Source organism: Lonchura striata, chromosome Z, assembly GCF_046129695.1.
Source record: "Lonchura striata isolate bLonStr1 chromosome Z, bLonStr1.mat, whole genome shotgun sequence".
Taxonomy (NCBI): Eukaryota; Metazoa; Chordata; class Aves; order Passeriformes; family Estrildidae; genus Lonchura; species Lonchura striata.
In genome coordinates, this window is record NC_134642.1 from 24023991 (window position 1) to 24036463 (window position 12473).

The 12473-nt window shown below is 37.8% G+C and overlaps 1 protein-coding gene across 6 annotated transcripts in view; it reads left to right on the forward strand.

The window, feature by feature from the left end:
• The first annotated feature begins 379 nt into the window (after positions 1–379).
• VPS13A (vacuolar protein sorting 13 homolog A) overlaps positions 380–12473 on the forward strand; it is a 106193-nt gene continuing 94099 nt past the window's right edge. For all 6 annotated transcript variants that reach the window (XM_021530522.3, XM_077790188.1, XM_077790189.1 and 3 more), the window contains exons 1-8: positions 380–558; positions 8401–8444; positions 8957–8999; positions 9872–9967; positions 10262–10363; positions 10971–11080; positions 11279–11338; positions 12359–12418. In XM_021530522.3, the coding sequence (XP_021386197.2) occupies positions 459–558; positions 8401–8444; positions 8957–8999; positions 9872–9967; positions 10262–10363; positions 10971–11080; positions 11279–11338; positions 12359–12418 (615 nt within the window). In that variant the 5' untranslated portion in view covers positions 380–458. The remainder of the gene's footprint in view (positions 559–8400; positions 8445–8956; positions 9000–9871; positions 9968–10261; positions 10364–10970; positions 11081–11278; positions 11339–12358; positions 12419–12473) is intronic.

The following is a 12473-nucleotide window of genomic DNA, read 5'->3' on the forward strand; positions in this document are numbered from 1 at the left end:
ACAGGAATCTCCATCTATACATGAGGAATAGCTTCTTTACTGTGCAGTGACCGAGCACTGGAACAGGCTGCCCAGAGAGGTTGCTGAGTCTCCCTAACTGGCGATATTCAAGAGCAAGCGGGCCGCAGTCCTGCGCCATTAGCTCTCCTTGCCTGAGCAAGGAGATTGGAGCAGACCTCCTGCGGTCCCTTCCAGCCTCCCCGATCTGCGGTACCGCGTACCTGCACTGGAGCGGGCAGCCGGCACGGAGCGGCCCGGCGGGCGGGGCCGGCGGCAGGCGGCGCTGCGCGGCCCCGCGGCCGCCGCCGCCTCGGCCAGGCCCCGCCTGTTCCTGGGCGCCCGCAGCGGGAGGAGCGGGCAGCGCTGCTCCGCCCTCGGGCCGCGGGCGGGGCGGGCTGGCGGAGCGGCCGGAGCCGGGGCGGCGGCGCTGCTGCTGCTGCCGGGCGGCGTGAGGCAGGATGGTGTTCGAGTCCCTGGTCGTGGACGTCCTGAACCGTTTCCTTGGCGACTACGTGGTGAACCTGGACAGCTCCCAGCTGAAGCTGGGCATCTGGGGAGGTACGGGCCTGGGGAGCCGCCTGCCCTCCCTGCCTCCCTCCCGCGGCCGCGTGCCTTCCTGCCCGGCCGGGCTCGCCCTGCCGCCCGCACAAGGGAGGAGGCCGGGCGGCGTCCCGGGCGCGGCCGGGCCGGGCCGCCGGCCCACCCGACGGCTCTGCCGCCTTCCCACCTGCCCGGCCGCTTAAAAATAGCCGCGGGGGCGGGCTGGGAGGCGGCGCCCGCGGAGCGGCCGGCCGCGGCGGCGGGGGAGGGGCTGCAGAACCGGGGCAGGAGAAACCGGACCAAGTCCTGGAGGCGCATGAACGGCCGCTTCTGTTTTGTTTTTCCATATGGAGCCTCCCGTGCTGTCTCCTAAATGGGGACGGACCTTGGCTGACCGCGGTGTCTCTGGTGCTCGCGGAAAGTTTGGGAATTGCTCGGCGGGCAGTTTGGAGGCGGGAGCCTGACCTGGTTGTGGGAATGCGACACTGAACTGGTTTACGGGCGTTTTCCACTCCCGGAAATAAGCCGTGCATAAACGCCAAGGGTTTTGACGGTGTTTTAGTTCTTGTGGGAGTGAGTGGCCTCTCCGCGAGCGGCAGTGACATCCCATTCGTTCTTGGCGCTGTCATCTGTAGGTCTGGAATACTTGTTATTTTTAGCCTTAAAGAACCAGGAGTAGATACTGCCTTAGGTGTTTGCAAAGGCGGTGCCTGGCTGTACTAGGCGAGGTAAGCAGTGGTTACATGATCATGCCAGTTCTGAAGACAGTAAAGTGTTCTGTTTGAATATGCGCTCCTGAGGTCTCCTTAGTAAGGTACCTACAAGAAAACAGCACCAAAGGTCTGTCAGACACAGACCATGAACGGATGCCTATGCAGTGATTTGTGCTGGCTCAGTTTTGAATGTACATCCCTGGTGTCTGCAGCATCAGCAAAAGCAAACACAGAGGGTCAGGTTTTTTTACAGGTGCATTCAGACAGTAGGTGTGAAACATCCTCGAGGTATTTGCCTACCTGCAAATCCATTCCTAGGCACTCATATACATTAACAAGATTTTGTAAGCTTCTTGAGCATATTGCAGCATGGACATTTTTGTTTTCATGCTTGTTTTCTGAAATGGCGTCCTCATTTAGTTTCAGCTCTGCAGCAATTTTCCTTCAGTTAGTCAAGGCGTTCATAGCATCTTTGTAAAGTTTAGTCTCTATAAGGACTCCTAACACAGCAGCAGCACGTGTAACTGCTGGGGACAATGTATTAGTCCTTAATCTCTAGCAGTAAGGCTTAATATCGCATATCTCTTGCTGATCAGGTGAGCCTTATTTGAAAAGTTTGATAATTGCACCTTTCTGCAGAACTGTGTCAAGCTAATTGCATGATTTATGTACTGAAGTTACCATCGTTTCTTCTTGCTGTTCAGTGAAGACAGAATATTTCATGAAAAATACGGAACATTGTATATGTTTTGGGAAATAGTTGTACATTGCAAAAAAGGTGAAACTTATTTTTCCCAGCTCTCTAGGTTGCTGATGGTTAGTCATGACAGCTTGTGCCTCTGTGAAACAACTATTAACAGATTGTACATTGTCTCAATTGAAAAAAAAAAACCAAAACCAAACTGAACAGCCCAACTCAAACAAAAACTAAAAAAAACTTCTCACTTTTTCTTTGAAGTTTTGATATTCAGCTGTCATATTTTTCCATGTCTATGGAACTTAATTTTCTTTTTATTATTTTATCTCCAAGAGGCTCTCACATTTTAGAGGCTTTAGTATATATTTAATATATATTTGTATTTAAACTAAATTTCTTGTTTCTCTAGTGCTTATGTACTAGAATAAAATTATTTTTTCTCTACATGGCCTCTTGACTTGTTTATAATGTATACTGATATACCAATGTCTTGCTCTTAGAGGCTCAGAACAGCCTCTGTTGTGTTGGTAAGGCATCACCTGTAGAGTTTTATATTTTCCTGGACTACCACATTTTTTGACTTAAATTATGTCAATGTTTAATGGTATGTGTATCTACAATATTTCTTTTATTTCAAATATCTCACAGGACCTAGAAATTGCATTCTGCTATGTAAAAGGCAGCAACTATTAGTAGTAGCAGCAGTAGAAAATGTAGACTACATTTATATGGAGTGCATAATTGATTATCAGATCCTTACACTCACAGTATACCTAAAGTCTATGGATAATTTTGTAAGCTTGTTAATTACTGAAATTCTGTAACTAAGGTATTTTTAAGAAAAGTACCATTTTTGCCTTCATATTTTGTGTACACTTAATAGCTGTTCATGCTTGTCTGTGTGCTCTGAAAGCATTTCCATTACAGCTGTGTGTTTTCTTACAGTGTTTGTCTTTCTGTATCATGATAAGATTGCAAAATTTTACGTAATTCCTGTACTACTGAAATTGTCCCAAATCCATCAAATGAAAAGAAAAAAAAAAAAGGAAAGTTGTTTGGTTTTTTTTCCCCTGTAACAAATCACCACTGCTTTTTGGATGCTAGAGCATTGCACAAGTATTCTCTCTCTCTCTCCCTCTCTCTCTCTCTCTCTCTCTCTCTATATATATATATATATATATTCTTAAATTTTAAAAGGCATGCATTTTTTTTTTTGCCTCTGAATGATTAAAAACTGGAATGGTTTATATTAGAAGGCTGTAGGGAGCAAATAGTGCCCTTGTGGTTTTTTTATAGCTAGCCTCTTTGAATTAAGGTTAGTAACATGTTCATAGGCTGTGTATAAAATCCAATTTTACATAGTTTCAGCCTCTAAATTCAGAGCATTATTAATGACTTTTTAATGATCATGCCTAATATTAACCTTGGTTTTGATAAATGAGATAATTCATCATGCACTATTAAAGCTATTCTATATTTAGTCAGTGTAGTAAAGTTGTTTGAGGACGCTGCTCCAGAAAATACATGAACACATTAATAATTACAGTAATGACGTTTTTTCTTGTTAAAAAACCCACAGAATAAAGGGTATTCAATATGGACGATCTCAATATTGAAAAGCATATGATATCCTAAAACATGAATGGCTGAGAATGTTGCAAGAACTGAATGACCTGAAATATAAAAGGTAGTGCAGAAAGTTGAAGGTAGCTCAACCCACACAGGTATAAAAGGTAATTTGAACATGTAAAGCCAATACTGGAGAAGCCAAGGCTCAGAAAAAAGTGTAAAAGGAGAAAATCATATGCCTTGGGAAATCCATTAATATGAAGTAAGGTAAAAAAATGTGTTAAGCAGCCATTAGAGAAAGCTGTAGGATAGCTGATACTGGGAAGGACAGTATTTTTTAACCTCTTTTTTTTTGGTGTTCACTAAGAAAGATAGTTTCAATGGGCTACGTTAACCAGTGTGCAAGTACTTGGCTTAGATGAACAGGTTAGATAAGTATTTAGGTCAGTCAAATATTTTTGAATGCTCTGGATCTGGTCAAGTTAAAATACTTGAAAAGATGCTTGCAGCAATATGAGATGTCTGCAGTTATTTTTGACAAGAAGTGAAATGCCAGTGAGGTTTCCAGTAGTGAGAGATTAAACAATTGTTTTATTACAGTTCATTATACTGTTATTTTCTTTTGACTCTGCCTAATTTTTCAGTGTTTTGTACTACCCTTTAAAAAGCTTAAATCTTGGTTGACTTGGCACACTTGTGTAAGGTTTCAAGCATGTCTTACTTAACACAACTTAGTATTTGAGTAGCTGGTGTCTTTTTTGGGGCAGCTGTGTGAGTAAGATGATATAGGCAGATAAGTGGCATGTTTGTGAGCATACAAACACTTTTATTTTTGCCTACAACTATTATTATAGTGAAAGACAAATACTTTTGTTTACTTTGCCTTGTCTAGGTACAGCAGGTGCAACCTCCTGCCCTCCTCTTACATAATAGTAATTTGAATTCACTGGAGTGATACATAATGTCTGGTAGTTTTTACTGTCTTTCACGATCTATTTTACAGTAGATGTCAATAGACGAGATGTTTGGCAGGCACTGATCCTCAAAGGCTTGCAGCTTGTCTCTAGAGGGCATGCTTAAACACAAATAATTAACAGCACAAACACAAGTGGGAAATGACTAGCAAAAGCAGGTGTTTGTGTTAAGTGATCAGAGAGGTTCACAAGCTGACAATGCTGTTGGAAAAAAGCAGAAATTTTGTTACAATATTTGAACAGGAGTGTTGGGTACTGATTAGATACTAGCTAAGGTATTTGCATTTTCTCATCTTTCATCTCTCTCTTGTCTGCTTTCCTTCCCCTGCCCTTTTATTTGCAAGACAGCAGAGTGGTTAATTAGATAAAATCTACAGGATTTTTATGTTGATTAGTTTTATTCCCCCTTTTATCTTTTGTTTTCAACCATAATGAATTTTCTGTTAGACTTCTTTGGTGAAATAGTTTACTAGATCTATTTTTGCAAGCTGAATCCTTGGTAGTAGATGTTAGTTCATGCATTTAAATTAATGAAGTTATTTTGAGTATCTAAAATTAAGACACTAAAGCTATTTTTCTAGAATTTTGACAGCTGATTTATTTTGATGAATTATTCACATTGTCCAGAGATCAGTAAATCTAAAAATTTGCTTTATAGTGTAGCCTAAATAAATTCTAGACTTTACTATAGATATTTATAACTGTTCTGGCTTTTATTATTGTTTTGGCTGGTAGCCTGCATGTTTAACCGTAGGTATTTATACAACTCCGACTACTTGTACGTACAGTTTCTAAGGTTGCTTAGTTGGGTAATTTTTAATCATGTATTGGATGCATGTCTGACATCAAAACACTTAGTTGCTCCCAACAGGAGGACACCAGCCCTGCCAAAAAAACCCAACCAACCATCAGCAAAAATGACAATAAAGTCTTTAAAGTCTTTATGTGTTTTCTGATTTTTGCAATTAAAATCTACTGTCCAAGGCTAATTCACAAGCTGTTTTACATCCTGTAACTAGGGTTTATTACCTGGTTTTCTTGCTTCTGTTTGTGGGGGTTTTTGGTTTTTTTTTTGCCTCCAATCCCCACCTGAATGGTCAGGATTCAATGTGGTTGCACTTAGATCTGCATTTCATTGCAAGGGAAATGACTACATGTAGTGGAGACTAAATTTTGATAATGAAGGAGAATACTACAATAACTACATTTCAAATACTGAGCATCAGAGTTGGTTGCAAGCTTTGCAAGTGTGATGGCTTTGGAAATATTTCCTGTTTACTGCTGGAATGTTTAGTCAGTGTCTTGGGCTCTCTTTCAAGTATACTAAAAAGAAAGGTTACATCAATATACATAACCTAGTGCCTGTTTAGTAGACTTTCATATGCTTTGATGGTCCATTCACTGATCAGACCATAACAAGGCTTTTGCAAGTGAACTGTTATATTTTAGTGAACATGTTTCAGTAAGTTTGTACTAAAATTCAGATGCTTGGAGTTGTACTAATGGGTATTTCTTCTAGTAATTCTTAATTAAAACATCAAACTTTTTAATTGTAAAATCATAAGTGATTTTTAAAAATAGTAAAATCATAATCAAAAACAGTGAAGAATTATGTACCTCACTTCCAAATCCCAGCATTTAATGTAGAATTTTCGAAAGCTTCCCATTTGAAACATTATTGATTCTCGAGTTATTGTCTGCCATTATAATGTGCTCAAATAAAATGAGAAATAGTTCTGCCATCAGAAAACATTATTTGTAAATGTTTAAGATAATCCTTACTCACTTTGCAGTACTTAGTTTTTGGAAGCATCTGGGCTGCCAAATTATTGTAGCTTGTACCTCTGTGGAACAGTGGCATGTGTCAGACTCTTGATAAATGAGAGGGGTTGTTTACATAGCCATCAGTGAAAGTGAAGAAACTCAACCCAGCTAAACTGCTTCATGGCACAACTGAAGAAACTGCAGAAATCGCACCTTGTGCCTGGTAGCTTGGTTACGAACCTGAACCTTTGCTCTGGATACCCTTAGAATTACTTGCCATGAATACAATTATAATTAGTGATATCTTCTTGAAGAAGCAAACTGGTTTTTTTTTTTTTTTTTAGTGTTAAAATGGTATCTACAGAGTAAGCTTTATCAGGGAATAAATTTAGAATGGAATTGAAAACTATGGTATATAAAACTCTGCATGTAGTATTTCTCTGGAGAGGCTGATGTTAGCACATATCAGGTGTATAGATTTCTACTGGAATGTGATTCTAAATTGCTGCAATGAATAAATTAAAACATTAAAATCTTCATAGTATTTTGTGAGTGCTATGAGATGGATGGATTAGTTTACCTGATCAACTCCTCCATATCAGTTCAACGACTTGAGTCAACTGTTCTAGTGCGTACACTTTTGAGATTTGGGTCCAATTTCCCAAAATTGGTGCTACTTTGAACAGTTGTTGATTGCCATTAGCACTATATAACTGCAAGAATATTCTTGCAATTGGAGAGCTCCCATTTCTCCATACATTTTGCTATTTCTAACATGCATCCCAAAAGAAAAGCATTTTGGGTTAATTCAACCTTCATTTGCAACCTCAAGTTGTATTGCTTTCCAGGCCTGTAATCTGCTTCTGGTTTCTGGAATCTCATTTATGCCTCTGCTCAGCTGTATCAGATGTCTATTTCATGTGCATGTGTTAATGCTCTACAGCTAGTTTGAAAGTAATCATCACAGAAGATCCATTCGTGTAGATTTTGCAGAAGACATTGCTTTGGACTGTGTGCACATGTTTATGTTATGAGTTTTCTGGTCCCAGTATTCTTTTTGTTATGGCAAGTGTTTGATGTGAAGTATGTTGTAAAACTGATCTTGCAATTTAAATTTTCTTTGTTCTCTCCTTAAAATTTAGGTTACCAAAATACTTACTGTGAATTTTTGTAGGCCTATAAATAAAACTGGCAAAAATAAGATCTTTTGAGGGCCAAAATTCCACTCACATTTACTGTTGCTGGATTTCTACAAGGATAGGAGACAGATGGTTGAGAAAAAATAAGCTAACTTTTGATTTCAAAATGGGTTCTTAGAAAATTGAGAAAGGGTTTTCCAGCATCTTTACTTTGAGTAATTTTATGTTATTTTTCATGGACATGCAAGCTCCGTGAGACAATCTCAGATATAATTTTGTGGAATGATTAATCATCTTTCATGGATATTTGCCATGTAGGCTGTGAATCTCTTCCACGGTAGAAGTTTTGGGGACCATAGGTCACGGACCACTGGGGTGCGCCACTGAAGGGGAATGAAGCTCCTAAAATTTGTAGGTACTTGTGGTTAAAAAGGAACAACAGAAGTGAATCAGCAGTCCTGACTCCAGTGTCAGTGCAGCTGATGGTGTGTCCAAGGTCCAGGTTTGATTCTGGGTATCTTTATACAGTTAAGATTTCTGTGCCATGGAGCTAATTTGCTTGTTTACTATGAAAATGAGATATCATCTGCAGTTTGTTCTTCTAAACCTCTCTGGGAATAGGTCAGAGGTCTTTGGGTGTCTCTGGAGGTCTTGATCCCTCCTTACTGGATTGACCTTAGGTAGACAGTCCATGCCTGCTTCTTGTCCTCATTCCTTTGCTTATGCTCATTTTCAGGAGCCAGAACAAAGACCTTTGTCCAAGAAGAATTCTGGCTTATGGTGGTCTGTATGGCCACCCTTTCCTGCCACATCCTGTTCCTTCTCATGGCATGTTCTCACTAACAAATCTTGGTTGACTCCACTGCTATCCTCCATTGGTGTTTGATACATATATTAGGCCCCTTATCTTCTAGGCTTCTGTGACCCACAGGTTCAAACTTTGGGACTTGTAGTGTGTACCACTTTGGTTATTCCAATTTTTCTTTTGGCTTCTTTTCTTTTAGGAGCTGTAGCACTGAAAAATCTGGAAATAAAAGAAAATGCACTGGTAAGCTTGTGAAAGTAACAGTAATACTTGCAAAAATTATTCCTGAGCTATGTTATATGTGTTTAATGGGTTTAATGTTCATTTTTTGGTTCTTATTTTAGAACACACTTTCTTTTAAGTGGAAGCTCACTGATTTCTTTCTCTGCTCATATATATATTATCTGATAAATTTGAAATTAAATTTAAAGGGGAAAGTATGCATTTTTCATCCCCCTAGGAGAGCTCTCAGCAATTGCTAGAAGAATGTGCTTAGGTCAATGTGCTTTTAGTAATACTGAAAGACCTTTTTTTTCGTGTAGCTCATGAAGCTAGGACTATGTTTTTGTGAATGTATTTAGCCTAACATAGCATAACAGTCTAAACTGGTAACCAAATGCTTGCTTAACCATTTTACTGATTTTTTTTTTCTTATGAGGTTAGTTTGTTAAGGTTTTCATGATAACTTTTCCTGCATTGAAACATTTCACAAGTTGCTGAATTGAGCTTAAATTTTCTAAACATCTTTCTTTCAGAGTCAGTTGGATGTGCCATTTAAAGTTAAAGCAGGACATATTAGTAAGTTATATTTTATCTTATACACATGCAGGAGTTTCTAAAAGTACTACCTTTCCTTGCAAGTGACTTTAGGCATCCCAAGCAAGTGATTTCCATACTTTGTATACTTTGTACACTCTGAAGTTATCTCTTCTGAAAAGAAACTCTTTTGAGTTTTCAAAAAAGTGTACTGGAGTCTTGTTTAATCACCTCAATATTAATGAGGAAATACCCAGCACAGCAAATATGAGCAATTGGGCAGGATTGGATCTCATTCCTTGCCTTAATAAGACTCCACAACTGATTTTTACCTTTCACATGCCTTTTCATCTCCTTCCTTCCTTGTTTTTGCTAAAATAAAAAGTTTTCTTGTTGCGAATTGATTGTTTTATAAAAATGGTTTCTTAAAGTAACGTAAGTTTAAAGCCATTGTGCTTCCTTTAAATTGACCCTGGAATAATGTGTTTTGATTTAGTATTTTATTAAAATTTGCACTTGGGAGGGCACTATAACTTCATGCTCCCTGTGTTCACAAAACCTAGTATTTATGACTGATAATGTATAAGCTGCCCATATGCTTTTCTTGTTTCTGAGGGTGCTGCAGTGGATTTTCAAGGAGGGAGACACTGCTGTTAAGAAGTAGGAATGTAGTTTAAGGAAATAAGGAAAGACTGTAGATTTGATAGTTCTGCTTGTGGAATAACTTCTCATGTTGTTTATATATTGTGTAAGAAAATAAAATCCAACTGAGGAATCTTTTGCCTCAGGTTCATTGGGGTATTTTCTCTCCAGTATAATAACTGTTAAGAGATTTTATGTTTAATATTAATTATTTTTTAATTTCTTTTCCAGTCAACTATTTAATTGTCTACTTTGACCTTTTGTATTTGTAGGTCAACTTAACCTACAGATTCCATGGCAAAACCTTTATACTCAACCTGTTGAGGCAGTCCTTGATGGAGTTTATTTGCTTATTGTGCCCACAGCCAGTAAGTTAATTTATAGGAAGAAGTGACTATAGATTGGTGGGATTTCAGAATTATCTGGAATGGGTTGATACTGTTTTGATGAGCTTTATTCTTAGTAGATACTTTTAGCAATTACAGTTAAATAATGGAATGGAAGTCTTTCAGTAATTTAGGTTTCATCACCTATTTTTTTTGCTATGCAGCTGTTACATGTGACTTTTACAAAAATGTAAAAATTACAGCTTTTGAAACAGTATCTTTAAAAACAATATACAAGGCTTTTCGGTATTATACATTTTTACATTATGTGTTTAGGCATAAAATATGATGCTGAAAAAGAAGCCAGGCAGCTCTTGGAAGCAAGACAAAGGGAACTGCAGAGAATAGAAGAAGCAAAGCAGAAGATAGCTGACAAAGGTAAGACTGGGAAAAGCTAATGGAAATGATGCTGCTTCTTTCTTTACTTGAATCCAGAAAGTATGTCTATGTATTCTAGATTCTTGTTTTTTCCTTGTTACTTAAAAACCTATTAGTTATGGTTTTTTAGGTGTAATTGCCATCAGTATTGCAGAACCAGCATTCTGAAAATAAAAAGGTTTGAGTGTTGATGTGGTCTGATATAAATTGTGCTTTTGTATCGTATGTCACCTGACATTTTCTTTCCTCTTTTATGAGAAGCAGTTTATTTCCAGTATCAAAGCATTTTTACTGATACGGCTTTTTAAAGGTTTGCTTCAATCTGTTCTTCATGCAAATTTGCTCACCTAGAGTATTGGTGGGTGCTGGTCATACTTTTGAATTACCTGATTCTTCACTCTGCAGGTGTTAAAGCTAGGAAACCTACTAATCTGAGGTTGTTAATGTTGTAGATTATACAGAGTAAACATGTGTCTATATAAATGGAGTACAATGTTATGGAAAATTCAAACACTTATCATGCTATATTTATTGTGTTATTGTTTTGTCTAATTAAAAAAGATACTGAAATGTAAACAAAATGTTAAATTGTTTTTCTTTAACATAGATAAAGTAAAAGAAGAGAAACAAGACACTTTTGTAGAAAAGCTAGTAACTCAGGTCATCAAAAATCTTCAGCTGAAGATTTCTAATATCCATATTCGCTATGAAGATGATGTAAGTACTTTTGTTTATCTTAGCGTAAGGGGTTGTGCACTGTAACATGAAATTGGGAACTTGTCTGATTTCTTCTAGTTCCTTTTCATGTTGAGAGAATACCAGTAAAGTTGTGGAATTTTAATAGTTTGATTAGAAAGAAACAAACATATGCTTATGGAATATTAATTAATTTGTTGTCTTTTCCTGTTTTTTTAGATCACAAATCGTGACAACCCCTTGTCATTTGGGATTTCACTTCAGAATCTAAGTTTGCAGGTAATTTTATATCTTACCTTTTATCTGACAAACATGTTAATTTCTACCAATAGATGAAATATTTTTGTGTGTTGGGCTTTATGGTAACATACTGTCTAATGGAAAATGCACCTATAATCATCAGTAGTGCAAGATGGTAACTACTTGGTTTATCAAATTCAGCATAAGTACTGTGGTGGGTCTGCCATTAAAGATAAAATGCTAGCATTAAAGTAGATCTCTAGGAGGAAATTGTTATTTGCCTGCTGTTTTTTGTGGTTTCCAATACACTTTGCTGGATTTGGGATGTTCATTCTGCATATTTTACTGAAACTGACTTGAGCTCCAAGAAAGGAAGTTACTGCCTGATAACAGGGAGTGTTGGGAAAGGAAAAAAACGGAAAAAGAAAAAAAAAAAGACATATTTTTCTCAACTGGAGGTAATTTTTTTTTGTCTGTGGGCTGCACTTTAAGGTGCTAAGAGTAGTAATCACAAGATGGTATGAATTTTTTTGTTTCTGGAAGACTGTGTAGCAGGAGCAGTATGTTGCTTGTGCTGAGTTGCTCTGATCTTAAGTAGTTTTTGCTGTCTAACTGCTAGTCTTAAAATATGCCTTAAGTAAATGTTACTTTCTTGAATGAAATGGTGATTTTGTAAGGGTCTTCTTTAGGCTCAAACTAAAATTAATTGCTTCCAGATTTATAAAAGAATTCAGTCCCTTGTTTCTCTCTGTCCAAAAAACCTGTCTAAAAATATTATTGGTGTAAAGGAAAACAGTTTGCAATACTGAAAACAGAATCTTAAAGTATCTTTGTTTCTTGTGTGCAGCCTATCAGTGTACATACATGTACCTATTTTTGGGGGAATTAGCCTTTTCAAGTTTTTGTTTAAATTAATGGATTAATCATCTTAAATCAGAAGATTGTATTACATTATTTTCCATGGTATTTAGTAATGATGATGCTACTTTCTTTTTCTGTACTTATAACATGTTGGTGAATTATAGATATTGGAGTATTTTTGTTTAATTCTCATTTCAGACCTCAGATAAGAATTGGAATCCATGTTTACATGATGAAACTGCCAAGTTGTTCCACAAGGTACAGTATAGACTGTATGCTAAAGAAAGAATTGCTAATAAAACAAGCTGCATTA